Genomic DNA, 15464 nt, shown 5'->3' on the forward strand with positions numbered 1-15464 from the left:
TTTTTAATTCCTTTGGGTTTATATCCAAAAATGGAATTGCTGGATCATATGAGAATTCTATGTTTAATTTTTTGAGGAACTGCTCTACTGTGTTATATAACAGCTGCACCATTTTATATTTTCTCCAGCAGTGCACAAGCATTCTAGTTTCTCTATATCCTTGCCAACCCTTGTTATTTTCTGTTTGTTTTGATAGTAGCCATCCTAATGGATATGAGGCAGATCTCCTCCCCCGTTCATATTGAAATCTACTGCTTTAGGTTAATTGCCAGTATCTCGTGCATATAAGCTTGGATATATGGCTATGATTGTCTTATCTCTTCTTTTTAAAATCTCTTATGGCTTGGTTTTTTTGTGCATTTTTTCTCCTTTGTAATGGCAACCTTATTGGTATAACTAATAGTCCAAATAAATTTGGGTAGTTCTTATACATACATACTAAGGAGTTAAAGAGAAAATGTTATAGAATGGTTAGAAGTGCAGGCTGTGGAGATGTGCTGCTTGTCATAGATTACTGGATCTACCACTTACTAACTTTCTGATTTGGGGACAAATTACTTCTCTGTGTCTTGATTTTCTCATCTGTAAAATGGGATACCTTCCTCAAGGGTTATTGTAAAGGTCAAGTGAGAAAGACAGTGCTTTCTAACTATTTTCACATGGCAAACATAGAAAATGGTAAATTTTTACAAGTGAGTAAAAGAGTGAGCTACCGGGAAATCCTACATAGTCCTTGCTTGGCTGCCCCCAGAGCTTGAGAAATCAATAGCCTGGCCAGACGTCCAACCCGTTAACAGACCACAAGTATGTTATAGAACACACATTGAGGAGTTCTAAATTCATTCATGAAAGTATTTAAAACACATAGTAGGAGTTTAGTAAGTGTGAGTTATTATCTGATGCAAGTAAGGAGTACACTACAATAAGTAAAGAACCGCCATTCTTGCTGGGTTTCTTGCCTAGCAAATTATCTTCTAGAGGTATTTAAAGTTTTGATGCTTCGTAAAGGTGTTAAATATTTATGTGAATCTTATGAATTTCAGTCAGTCAATAAGTGATTAATAATTGAGAGCTTATTAAGTCTTTGGGCTATATATTACTTATTGATTATGGTTATCATTCTAGTACCTAATTGTCATTTTTGTCTATAATAAGGGTCGTCGGGCTGTTAAAGCAGGTGCTTATGCTGCTTGCCAGGAAGCAAAGGAAGATATAAAGGTAATTTTCTGAATTAGGGACAAAAAGAGAATTTTAAGAAGAATGTACAAGAGCCTAAGTAGAATGATTAGAGTGATCATATTGTTGAAGTGGTTTGACATCAAATGTAAAGATAGGATTGGGTCACTTAGACCCAGAGATTTGGAACTGGCAGGGTTATGCAATTTGTTTTGTTTTGTTTTTGTTTTTTTTTGAAGGATAGATCACTTAGCTAAAAGAAAAATTTAAATGCTAGTTTTCTGGTTTTTTGTTTTTTAATGTTTCCTTCATTGTAGAGTCATTCAGAAAACGTCTCTCAACATCCACTTCATGTAGAAGTATTACACTCTGGGGTTATGGCTCATCAGAAATTTGCTTTGCGTCTTGGCTCCTGGATGAACAAAATTATGAGCTATTCAAGTAAGCATATAGCCTATTTTTCTTATTTCTGACAAAATTCTGTGTTTTTTATAGCTACAACTTTTTAAATGTCATTGAGTATAACAAAAAAAATTTTTTTGATTTGCGCATTTTTATTAATTTTCAGGATTGCATTTCAAATGCGTAATATCAAATAGTATCCTTTAAAGACTCTTGAGTCTCTGATGTTGACAGAATTATTCTTGACATCAAGTGTTGGAGGATTAATGTTAGTCTTTTCACATGTTATTAATATAGGAATTGTATTTTTAGGAGAAATATTATTATAACACTTTTTTTGTTTGTAGGTGACTTTAGGCAGATTTTTTGCCAAGCATGCCTTAGAGAAGAACCTGGCTCTAAGAATCCCTGTCTGATAAGCAGGTTAATGCTTTGGGATGCAAAGCTTTATAAAGGTAGGTAGACCTTTGCTTATGCTGCTTGCCAGGAAACAAAGGCAGATTATGACCTTAAAGTGGATCTGTAATATCTTTTGTTTATTAAATCAGCTATTAAACCTGTGATCTTGATTGATAAGATATTATATGTGAAGGTAAGGTTAACCAATCACTATGTATTCTTTGTCAAAATCCAGGGATATTGCCTTTTAATTATAGTACCTTTTTATTTAGTCAGGGCCAGTTAAAAAGAGTGTGTATATGAGGGAACTTCAAAAAGTTCATAGAAAAATGGAATTAAAAGGGGCCGGCCCGGTGGCGCACTGCTACAGTGCGCCGCTTGGGAGCGCATTGCAAATGGATATAGATGGTCTGCCACTGTGAGTTTCATCTTCCACATCATGTTGTGCCTTCTTAAAATGAGTTATCCATTTGTAAACTGATGATTTCTTTGGGGCATTGTCCCCATAAACTTTTCATAAAGTATCATTGATTTCACCCTTCTTCCACCCAAGCTTCACCATAAATTTGAAGTTTGTTCTTACATCAAGTTTAGCAGAACTCATGTTGCTGTGATAGGGGCTCTTTTCAAACTGCTGTCTTATCCTTCTTAGTCCCTCAGACTAGATCCTGTTTAGATATGTTATAACAAGTTAGTATGAGTTTATTTTGGGGCAAAAAATTTTTGAAATCCATGCCTAGTTTTTTCATAATACCTATTTTCCATGAACTTTTTGAGGACCCTGCCATTATTAAAGCTATGTTAAATTTCGTTTTAAAAAGTAAAAGTCAAGGGAAAGACTAACGGGTATGGAGAAAGAAAAGTACAGAAAGTAGTTTTGAGTGAAAAGGAATGGGAGGGGTGCAGAAAAAGAGGGAAAGGCAATATATAAAAAAAAAAGATAAAATATAAACTTTATTTCTCAATGTAGGCTCCATCAAGTTTAGGATACTTTTGTAAGTGATGATACCAGCCATTTAGTCCATCACTAAAGAACTGAGAATCCTAGGAATTTAACTATGTCAGTGCACTCTTTTTCTTTCTTTTTTTTTTTTTTCCTTTTTGTCTTTTTTCGTGTCCGGCAACGATCGCAACCCTCAGTGTCGCGCCCGTACCGGACCGGGACCGGCAACGGGATCGCAACCCTCGGTGTCGCACCTGCAACTCGCTCAGCCAGTGAGCGGGAACCGGTCTGTATGTGAGATCCGAACCCTCGGCGGGAGCACCGCCGCGCTCCCAAGCGGCGCACTGTAGCAGTGTGCCACCGGGCCGGCCCGAGTGCACTCTTTTTCACATTATTAACTGAAGAAAAGGGGTGCCCTTTAAAGATTTTTTAAGATTAGGAAACAAAAAGAAATCAGAAAGAGCCAAACGAGGACTGTGAGGTGGATGCCTAATGATTTTCCACCCAAACTCTCGCAAAATTGCCATTGTTTGATGAGAAGAATGATAGGAATGTTGTGATGAAGAAAGACTCCCTAGTGAAGCTTTCCCGGGAGTTTTTTTTTGTTAAAGCTTTGGCTCACTTTGTCCAAAGACTCTCTTGATAAGTAGATGTTATCGTTCTTTGGCCCTCTAGAAAGTCAACAAGCAAAATGCCTTCAGCATACTAAAGAACTGTTGCTATGACCTTTGCTCTTGACTGGTCCATTCTTGGTAGCCATGGTTTTGATTGTGTTTGTCTTAGGGATCATACTGGTAAAGCCATGCTTTATCTCCTGTTACAATTCTTGGAAGAAATGCTTCAGGACTTGATCCTACTTGCTTAAAATTTTCATTGAAAGCTCTAGTCATGCCTGTAGTTATCTGAGTGTTTTGGCACCCACTAAACAGGAAGTTTGCTCAGCTGTCATTTTTCCGTCAGAATTGTGTATGCTGAACTGATTGAGGTGTCTATGGTGTTGGCTATTGTTTCTGCTGTTAATTGTCGGTCCTCTTCAATTAGAGCACAAACAAGATTTATTTTTTCTTTGCAAATGGATATAGATGGTCTGCCACTGTGAGTTTCATCTTCCACATCATGTTGTGCCTTCTTAAAATGAGTTATCCATTTGTAAACTGATGATTTCTTTGGGGCATTGTCCCCATAAACTTTTCATAAAGTATCATTGATTTCACCCTTCTTCCACCCAAGCTTCACCATAAATTTGAAGTTTGTTCTTACATCAAGTTTAGCAGAACTCATGTTGCTGTGATAGGGGCTCTTTTCAAACTGCTGTCTTATCCTTCTTAGTCCCTCAGACTAGATCCTGTTTAGATATGTTATAACAAGTTAGTATGAGTTTATTTTGGGGCAAAAAATTTTTGAAATCCATGCCTAGTTTTTTCATAATACCTATTTTCCATGAACTTTTTGAGGACCCTGCCATTATTAAAGCTATGTTAAATTTCGTTTTAAAAAGTAAAAGTCAAGGGAAAGACTAACGGGTATGGAGAAAGAAAAGTACAGAAAGTAGTTTTGAGTGAAAAGGAATGGGAGGGGTGCAGAAAAAGAGGGAAAGGCAATATATGTATGTACTTTATTTTTATTTTTATTTTTTTCCTTTTTGTCTTTTTTCGTGACCGGCAACGGATCGCAACCCTCGGTGTTGCACCCGCAGCTCAATGTACTTTAAATTCTAACTATTAAATTAATGCAGCAGATACTTTCATATCTGAGTCCTTGAGGTCTATTACCATGTGAAATATTTTTATAATACTCTGCCACTTCTTTTTTTTTTTTTTTTTTTTAAAAGATGACCGGTAAGGGGATCTTAACCCTTGACTTGGTGTTGTCAGCACCACGCTCAGCCAGTGAGCGAACCGGTCATCCCTATATGGGATCCGAACCCGGGGCCTTGGTGTTATCAGCACTGCACTCTCCCGAGTGAGCCACAGGCCGGCCCAATACTCTGCCACTTCTAATAGCTGGAATTATTATTTTTTTTTTTGCCTTGGTGATTCTTCCTTTACATCCCCCCTTCCCCCTCTTCCCCTCTCTTTCTCCCTGTGATCTATAGGTGCCCGTAAGATTCTTCACGAATTGATCTTCAGCAGTTTTTTTATGGAGGTGGAATACAAAAAACTCTTCGCTATGGAATTTGTGAAGGTAATTGCTCTTGATAACTAATATCAATAAATAGATATAGAAGGCGGTCTTTATAGATGCAATAATGGAAACAAGTGGATAATAATGAATCAAAATAATTGAATTTTATGATTCATTTCTTTATCAAAAGTTTATTTATGTTATATAAATATTTTCACAAATGGCATTTGGTAATATGGAAATAGCAGTCTTGGAGAAGAGATAGATGGAAAATGACCTATTTGCCCAGATAGAACAAAGGGAGGTTATCACATTCACACATATATTCATTTTTTCTAATCATTCATTTGCCTGTTAGTAAAATTATAACAAGAGTAGAAATGACTTCTTGAAAAGAATAGTAGGAAAGAGGAATTAGACACATGCTAAGGGGAGGCAGGAAGGAATTAGATGGCTAAAACACAAGGATAAAATTTACAGTTGTTTTTTGTTGTTTTATTGATATATTGTATATCCCTTACACTGTTGTGTCTTTTTATCTATTTCCCAAGTTAGATTGCCAGGTTATACAGAGGAGGGACTTCTTTGAATCTTCTATTTTGCCTTATACAAAGATATCTAATACATACTTGTTGATTTCCTCTGATTCTGAGTTACAGGCAGTTCTGTAAGATTTAAGACAGGGCATAGATAGGACCCAGGGTGGAATTGGAAGCAGAGAGAGAAGTAATGATTGTTGTAGGAAGATATTTTGGGATAAGATACTTGCATTCCCTGCATTTCACAAGTATATAGATAAAATATAAGACATTTGGTGTGTCTTATCCTTCAGAGATGATGGAAACTCAAGATGTCAACTTTATTCTAAAATTTAGAGAGAATATTGGGTCATATGTGCTATCTAAAATGAAATTTTGTTTTCTTATACAAAAGCTAGTCTTGCTACTTAGATGTTTGTTTGTTTTTTGTACACCTTGGTAGCATCTTAAACTTTGTAGAAATTTTGGAGGGTAAAATTAAATATATAGGTCAAGTATCCAACTCTGTGATTACACATAATAGATACTGGGTATATTATTATTTTTGTTCTCTCATTATATCAGAGTTGATTTTTAGGTGGTATGCACCAGTATGGATAAGAAGTTGTTTGCAGCCAGCATTCTTTCTGTTTAAGTCTGGATTGAATCTGATTGTTTGGTTTTCTGGGTTGTATCAGTTCTTAAATACTTTGAATGTATCCCCTGCCCTATACCATTGGAGTAGAATCTGCTAAAGATTGCCCCAGATTCTGTTTGGAGAAGGGATAAATTGCGCTATTGCAGTCCTCTGTGTTTTTTTGTTTTTGTTTTTGTTTTTTTTAACAGTTCGCATTCCCAACTGCTCTAGATTGTACCTGAATTCATATTTGGTCTTTTGTTTGTTATTCTCTTTCTAAAATATTTTTGTTGATCATATCTTGCCTTAATAAATAGGAATTATACTACTTATCATCTTAGAGATAGAAACAAACTGCAGCAGTTATGAAAATTGGGCTTTTAAAAGTTTTGGTAATGACTTATAATTGATTCTCCACGTATATTTTTCAGTATTATAAACAGCTGCAGAAAGAATATATCAGTGATGATCATGACAGAAGTATCTCTGTAACTGCCCTCTCAGTTCAGATGTTTACTGTTCCTACTCTGGTATGTATTGATTATTTATTTGCAGTCTTTCTAAATAAAACTTGTTTTGCTTTTTAAGAATTTCACTTAATGTTGAGTCAAATTAACATCAGATGTTTACTGTTCCTACTCTGGTATGTATTGATTATTTATTTGCAGTCTTTCTAAATAAAACCTGTTTTGCTTTTTAAGAATTTCACTTAATGTTGAGTCAAATTAACATCAGAATCACTAAGTTGGGCAGTTACCATTTGGAAATAGTACTTCAGTGGTATCTGCATGTGAATAATATTTTAGTGGTATCCAAGGACTAAATAACTAGTCCACTGCTTTTGTCTAAATGTCCTGATCCCTGCAACTGACATCTAGAGCTGATTTGTCACTTTCTAGGGTAACTTAGGAGCACTGCCTTTTTGCTACCAAAACTTTTCATTTTTTAAACTATTCTTTTGTTCTTTAACTATTGTTTGGGGGAGTGGGATAGATAGATAAAACTGAGAAAGGGGAGGTCGCGCCTTTTAAGCATTTGTGTGAGATGGTGTTACATAGGCCTGGGAGGAGAGTGTGTGGAAGATTCTGCTTCCTTTTTTGTAGTACTCCTTTCCCTGTTTCTTCTGGACAGTTTGCTTAACTTTTCCTACTTTCTCTTTTTAAAAAGCTAGAGAAAAGGATGGGGAGGAGAAACTGGACTGGGAGTGAGGGCGAGATGCCAGAATAGATAGTAATGTGATAGGAATTATGAAGTATATCTTTGTTCTGCTTTGCTCATGATGTGATTACTGATGATAAGCATTTATCCAGATAACCTATATAATGGGCTTGGGGTGTCCAAACATGTGTTTTCTAGTTACTGAGGAGCAGGGGATTTTCACTTTTAGAAAATAAGTTAGCAGTAGTTGCTGTTCTGTGAGACTAAAGACTATGTTTAATGCACAGTTAACATTTGTTAAAAATGACTCCCTGACCAACCAAATGAATGAACAAAGTAAGTCCATACTACAATGAGTTAATGCTAAAGATAATATTCTTGAAATATTCTGCAGGCTCGACATCTTATTGAAGAGCAGAATGTTATCTCTGTCATTACTGAAACTCTGCTAGAAGTTTTACCTGAGTACTTGGACAGGAACAATAAATTCAACTTCCAGGGTTATAGCCAAGACAAATTGGGAAGAGTATATGCAGTAATATGTGACTTAAAGTAAGTTGTTCAAATCAAAAGGTGAGGGCATCTGCTAAACACAGTGTGCTTATTTGCTCTGTCTTATAAGTAAACTCTGATCCTTTGGGTTATCTAATATTCTCTTTATAATGATGGCAAGTACAAAGAACTATTACTGCCTCATGTTAATAAACATCTTCAATGAAGGCTTCTGATTGAGTTGTAAAACTAGGTTAATAAAAAAGGTATTGAAGAGAGGCCTGTCACAGGAACTTGGGGTCTTCTGGGATCACCAAATGAATCTCCGTCATGATTACCATGCCTTTCACTCACTTCCACTTATATGCTTTGGTTCTGTCCTTCTTGTATAGTCTTTGTGCATAGTTTCAGATGACCTATTGATGTAAATTTGTTTTTAACTCCCTTCTTCATATATATACCAAGTTATTGATGTTCATTGAGGTTTCTTCTTTATGTTTTTCTCCCTGAAGAGGATTGAGAGTTATTTTTAAACCGAAACTGAAATCACATGATACATCATACTTGGGATTGTTGGACCTAAAAGGAAATAAATTGCCATTTATTTTAGAAATAGAGGGTGAATATTATAAGGGTATGACAGACCAACTATTCAATAAATCATAAACTTCAAAAAATTATTTTCTTTGAGTTATATATTGAGACAAAATATATTTCATTTAGTTTACAATTTAATAATAAAGAGCTCCATGGTATATACGATTATTTCTAGTCCTAGAAAAAAAATCATTCTAGTTTTATCCACTTCTTCTAGTGACCATGTAAGGTGTAGAGGGATAGAAACAAATGGGCTTCCAATCAAACTTAGAAATAATTTAGCCTATTTAAAAAATACCTTTGACAAATTTCTGGAACTATGTAGTAGATCCTTGATATTACTGAGGGAAATGCTTCAAGATCTTTTCAAATTCCTCAATTTTTAAATAAGAATATAGCATAAAAATCTTTCTTTAAAATTTAGTAAATTGTGTTACCTACCACATCTTCAGTGCAAGTAGAAAAGGTGGGTGAATTCAGTGGTTTAATCAACATATAACCATTGTGATTCAAATTTATTCCTCAGCCAAATTATGCATAAATTACCTGTTATGCAAGGCAAAACATAAATAAACAAAAACTCTAATAGTAGTACTTAAAGTTATTGTCTGCAAATATCCTCAGTCTACTTTACTGAAAAAAATCTCTACTGTGGCTCTCACTACTGTGAAATATTCTTATAACTGAGTTATTTTTATATCCAGATAAGTGGTACCTAATCACTTGTTTTATCATATTTTATGGATCTCTGACTATAATTATTCTCTACAGTGAATAATTTAGAGGCAGCACATCCTTAAATACCTACCTATATAGTAAAACTTCAAGATCCCTGGTTTGTAAGGTAACTTTAAAGTTTTCCCACTCTTCTGATGCTTACAACTCCTCTCCTACAGCTTCACCTAAGTACAGATATCTCCAGTGATAGAGGGAAGGGAAAATTAACATATTTTGAGCACCTGTTCAGCAGGTACTGTGTAATTCACTCTCACAAGGATCTTGTGAAATTTATTAGAAACTGCTATGTGCTAAGGAGCTTTGATTATTTTATCTCATTTTATTTTTGGTACATTCTTATATGGTAGGTAGTATAATCTTGATTTTTGATTTATAATTATTTGCCTAAAGGTCACAAAACTACTAAGTGGCAGGACTGAGATTTGAACATAAGCATAATTTATCTGTAAAACTCATATTCCTTTCACTATATCATGTAGACTCACAGAATACATAAACAATAAAACTTACTCTGAAATCTGGCCTAAAACACCAATCAGAAATACCCTTGGTTTAGCAAATGCTTATTGAGCCCATTTTCTCAGTCTCACATTGTAGAAAATCTATAGTCATATCTTGTTCTTTCCCTACACATTTATTTACTACTTTTTCATGAAACCCTGCTTTTAAATCAGTTAGAAATGACACTTACTGCATTTTAATTGTTTCCAGAATAAAGTCTAAATTCTTCCTGATTTTGTAATTCTCCATAGTCTAGCCTTATTATACTCAACTTATGTGACTGTACTTCAGCATGAAATAAGTTTGTTGGTACTAGCAGATCCTTTGTTCAGCCTGCCTCAGGAAGTTTTCATTCTCAAAGTAGTACATTCCAACCTTGGGTAACCCTTTCCAGCTGTTAGAAAGTTTATCATTGTATACTGAATTCTTTATTTTTGCAGCTTTCATTTTCTGGTTCTAGCTCTCCTTTTGTTCATTCAGAACAACTTCAGTTCTCATTTAACTTGAAAAACTATAGTCATGTGCCACTTAATGACATTTCGGTCAATGACGGACTGTACATATATGAAAGTAGTCCCATAACGGAGTTGGAAAATTCCTGTTGCCTAGTGAGACTGTAGCACAATGCATTACCTTTTCCATATTTAGATATAATTAGATACACAAATACTGACCATTGTGTTATGATTGCCTACAGTATTCAGTGCGGTAACATGTTATGCTGGTTTGTAGACTAGGAGCAATAGGCCATACTATGTAGTCTAAATGTGTAGTAGACTACTCTATCTAGGTTTGTATAAGTACACTCGTCATGTTTGCACAATTATGAAATCACGTAACAACACATTTCTCAGAACATATTCCAGTCGTTAAATGACACATGACTGTGTTTAAAGACAGCAGTCATATCTGCCAAGTCTTTTCTAGGTTAAGTTACATCCGTTTCTTTAACTGTTCTCTTTTAATATTGTTTTAAATTCCTTCTAAATCATTGTCCTTATCTGTTTCAATTGAATTTATACCACTTACATGCTGAGAAGTGGACACAGAACTTCAACTGAGATCTGCCTAGTAAAACACAGAAGGGAGGGATTACTACCTCCTTCGTCCTAAATAATATATCTCTATTAATTTTGTTTTGTCACTCACTCTATGGAAGGTATCTCGTGGGGTATTCTGCTTCTCAGTTGCTAATTCATTATGGAAATGAAACTTAGAAAAGAGATGCAGTAGAACCTTGGTTCTATTAAGGAATAATATAATCTTTTTATTACTCTAACTTGTTCCCGTGTCCCATTTCTGAAAAGTATAGCAGATTCTCAAACCAAGTACCTCACTCTCCCACTCTATCCGTGCCTTTTTCCCTCTTCTCCCACTGCTTTTGCCTCCTATTTTTGTCTAAAGACTCCCTTTTCTTTCTCCTTCCTTGCCTTACCCCTTTCTTCCTATCCCTTACATCTTCTTTACTTGCTAGGTCAACTACAGAGGTCAGGCATGAACTATGTGAGGTCACTAGAAACTAGAAATGTAAATTCTCTTTTACTGTAGATAGTGCTTCTCGGATTTTAATGTGGATGTAAATCTTCTGGGGAGCTTATTAAACTGCAGATTATTTTTCAATAGGAGTGATTAGAGCCCAAGATTCATCATTTCTAAAGAGCACCCAGATGATGCTAATGCTTCTGGTTTGTGGACCACACTTTGAGTAGCAGTGCTCTAGAAAACAACCAAACTTTGATGCCATTGTTCATTGTGACAGATTTTAAACTTTAGTCTTTTTTTGTAACCTTTACTTTAAAAGATAGATTTAGGTGGTAATTAGCAAATTTCAAAGTTATTTCTTTGATAAGGTTCTGATCATTGTATTTTAAATGTATATTCACCATGATAATGGATATCTAAAGAATGGTAAATACTAAATCACAATCCCCACTATCTTTACAATTCAAAAAAATTTGTTTTTCTGTGTTTGTTGCCTTGTCATTTATGTTCCTACGTTACTTCCTTTGTATGTTTCTTTTAGTTCTTTACATTGGATTGCAGCATGCACTATATGTATCTGTTTTTCGCACTACACTTTGAATTTCCAGGGCAGAGTGTGTCTTGTTCATGTTTATGTTCTCAATTCTTGGTATATAACAGAATGTATTTCAATTGGTTGAGAACTAAACAATTTTTAATAATTGCTAATGGGGCCGGCCCAGTGGCGCACTGCGCTAGTGCGCCGCTTGGGAAGCGCGGCAGCGCTCCCGCCGAGGGTTCGGATCCCACATACAGACCGGTTCCCGCTCACTGGCTGAGCGAGGCGCGGGGGCAACACCAAGGGTTGCGATCCCGTTGCCGGTCCCGGTCCGGTATGGGGGCGACACTGAGGGTTGCGATCCGTTGCCGGACACGGAAAGACAAAAAAAAAAAATAATAATAATAATAATAATAATAATAATTGCTAATGATTGCTTCCTGAGAAGTCATTCCATGATAAACACTGTTCTCACTGGATATGAAACCAGTCATTGTCTTTACAGCCAAAAGAAATTTTTTTTATTGTAACGTAGTTGATTGTACATATCTGTGGGGTACAGAGTTGAATATCATTAAGAAATATTGATCTTCTAAATTGTAGGCTAAAATGAGTCTGCGTATCTCTTGAAACTAGTATATCCTAATGTGTAAGGCAAGAAGACATAGGTTCTTACATCGTTCTTCCACGTCTGGGTTCTGAAAACCTGGTGATAGGAAATCTGTTCCAAATCTCCTGAGGCTGAAAGGATTTCAGGTGGCCCTTTGGGTGATTGGTATAAGTCCTAGGAAATCTGTACTGTGATTGTCCAGAGTTAGCTCTGACAGGCTAGGTCAGTTCTAGACTCACTTAGTCAGATTAACCTCTGAGGGCATAGTGTGTGGAGAAGTCAGGCTTAGCTTTGATGTCTGTCTGTTGCAGAGCATTCACATTTTGCTGGTTGTATAATAAAGTAGGATAAATAATTCTAGCTCTGCCCCAAGCTTCTAATTATTGTAAAAAATTAGAATCCATGATTTTGATAAATCACATTGTTTGTAACCCTGAGAACCTTCAGATGATCTCAAAATAGGGAAGTAAAATATTTCTTTCTTTTGTGAAATGATAGGTATATTCTGATCAGCAAGCCCACAATATGGACAGAAAAGTTAAGAATGCAGTTCCTTGAAGGTTTTCGATCTTTTTTGAAGATTCTTACCTGTATGCAGGTATGATGATTCTTATGTAGATGAGTAAGAGAAATTTATTTTTAAAAATTTAACTCATCTTTTCTTCTTCATCTTTCTCTCTCTCTCTCTCTCTTTTTTTTAGCAAAATGTGCTTTTTATATGAGAAAGAATTTAGCAAAGTAGAAATAAGATTTAAACACTGACTCATTGATCCTGCTTTATAGATCTTTCTATATATGTTAGTTTACTACTGCTACTACTGTTAATGTATATTGAATGTTTTACTGTGTGATAAATGTGTAGTATTATCTCTTTTGAGCCTTATAGCAATCTTATGAAGTCGATACTATTATTATTCTCATTTTACATGTAAAGGCAACTTAGAAATAATTTGCCCAGGGTCACACAGACAGAGCTGGGATTTGCAGTCAAATAAATGTTTTACCCTGAGTAGTGCTCCCAAGAGCTGGAATTTGAACCCATGTATTCTGACCTACTGTAGCAACCATGTTGAAATGCTATGCATATATGAATATGAATCCTGATCATTTTATATTTTGCCAGCAGGGGAGCAAAGAAAGAAGGCCCATATAGGTATACATTGACCAATCTTTTCTTGCAGGGAATGGAAGAAATCAGAAGACAGGTTGGACAACACATTGAAGTGGATCCTGACTGGGAGGCTGCCATTACTATACAGATGCAATTGAAGAATATTCTACTCATGTTCCAAGAGTGGTGTGCTTGTGATGTAAGTAAAATTTGTTAGTAGAATCAGTGCCTTTTTAAGTGCTCTAATAGTTAGTGCAGTTTTATGTGTGCTTGTGATGTAAGTAAAATTTGTTAGTAGAATCAGTGCCTTTTTAAGTGCTCTAACAGTTAGTGCAGTTTTATGTTGCAGCATCCTTGATATAAAGTTTTATTAAAGTAGTTTCTATTCGTCTTATTAAATTTAAGAGGAAAATCCATCTTTTACACTTGATTAGAAAATGTGCCCCATGGTATTGCTTATTTGGGGGAATAGCAGGGTTTAAAAATATATATATGGGCCGGCCCGGTGGCCGCACTGCTACAGTGCGCCGCTTGGGAAGTGCAGCGGCGCTCCCGCCGAGGGTTCGGATCTCACATACAGACCGGCCGCTCACTGGCTGAGCGAGGTGCGGGGGCAACACCGAGGGTTGCGATCCCGTTGCCGGTCCCGGTCCGGTACGGGCGCGACACTGAGGGTTGTGATCCGTTGCCGGTCACACAAAAAAAGAGACAAAAAGGGAAAAAAAAAAAATATATATATATATATATATATAGTTTTATTCGTACACACTATTTCCTTGAAAAAGAATAATATGGGCCGCGCCCATGGTGCACTCGGGAGGATGCAGCGCTGGGAGCGCTCCCGCTGCGGGTTCGGATCATATATAGGGATGACCGGTGTGCTCACTGGCTGAGCGCGGTGCGGCCCGTCTCAAAAAGGACAAAAAAAAAAGAATAATATGATAATTATGGTCACATAGGCTTTTAAATATTCCAAGAATGGAGAGGGGTGGATATTTATTCCATCAAGAGCTTTGTTATATTGGTTAAATTATTAAGAAAATTAATTTCAAAATATAGAACTAATGTATTTCCTTAAATAACAATTTTAGACCGTAACTCTCTTTAAACACACAATCCTACCCCAGATTCCCTTTAGAGAAGGTGACTTCATTTATTTCTTTTCTGAGAAAAATTGACATCTGAGTCAAATTCCTTCACATTCGCCAGTTTCTCTGTACCTGTCTCCATTCACTGAAATTTTCTTGTATTTTTCACTATTGGTCTCTTCTTTTTTGTTTCTTTCTTTCTAAAACTAATGCCTCTAGGTAGGTAGGCTTTTGGTCTCAACTTATATTACTTTTTCCTGGAGTTTGCTTCCTCGGTTGTCTCCACTTGTATTTCCCACTCTTTTACTTGCCTGCCTGAAAATGCTTAACTCCTATCCTTAAAAACAACAATAATAAAAGCCCCCTTACTTGTCTTTGTTACCTCTGTGAACTGTGTTCTACCTCTTTTTACCTCTTCCCTTCTGCTCCACTATCAGCAGTTGGTCACAGGTTCAGAGTAGCAGTCATACTCACAAATGCAATAGGCTTTAATCTAGCACAGTAGCTTTATAGAACAGTAAGAACAGGAAATATTGTCCAGTAGCAACAGTACTTATTTTTTGTTATGTACAGTTGTTGCAAGATGGGGTCAAGGTGTATATAGTTCTTTTTAACATCTTCTAAACCTTCTGAAATCGTCTGCATTTACTGTTTTCATTCTTTAGCTTCTAAGACTTTTTTAGAGTCTGGTTTCTGCCCTTACCAATTGACAAGAACTGCATTTAGAAAAAAATCTCAAAGGATCCATTTAGTAACCAGATTCAGAGATCTTTTCTTAGTCCCCATCTTCTCAAATTATTTGTGGCATTGTGTTCTGTTGAGTACCTTAATCTTCTTGAAATTTTTTCTCTGATTTTCATAAACCTACATTATCCTAATACTTTTATTATCAATTGCTCATTTCCATCAATAATCGCCCCCTTTTTTTTTTTTTTTTTGGTCTTTTTTTC

At 35.9% G+C, this 15464-nt stretch overlaps 1 protein-coding gene across 1 annotated transcript in view; it reads left to right on the forward strand.

The window, feature by feature from the left end:
* UBR1 (ubiquitin protein ligase E3 component n-recognin 1) overlaps positions 1–15464 on the forward strand; it is a 143251-nt gene that overhangs the window by 51849 nt on the left and 75938 nt on the right. The window contains exons 7-14 of the mRNA XM_008574027.1: positions 1156–1218; positions 1494–1617; positions 1926–2033; positions 5016–5104; positions 6631–6729; positions 7752–7909; positions 12814–12913; positions 13497–13625. Coding sequence (XP_008572249.1) covers positions 1156–1218; positions 1494–1617; positions 1926–2033; positions 5016–5104; positions 6631–6729; positions 7752–7909; positions 12814–12913; positions 13497–13625 — 870 coding nt within the window. The remainder of the gene's footprint in view (positions 1–1155; positions 1219–1493; positions 1618–1925; positions 2034–5015; positions 5105–6630; positions 6730–7751; positions 7910–12813; positions 12914–13496; positions 13626–15464) is intronic.

This window comes from Galeopterus variegatus, unplaced genomic scaffold (genome assembly GCF_000696425.1).
Source record: "Galeopterus variegatus unplaced genomic scaffold, G_variegatus-3.0.2 Scaffold984, whole genome shotgun sequence".
Taxonomy (NCBI): Eukaryota; Metazoa; Chordata; class Mammalia; order Dermoptera; family Cynocephalidae; genus Galeopterus; species Galeopterus variegatus.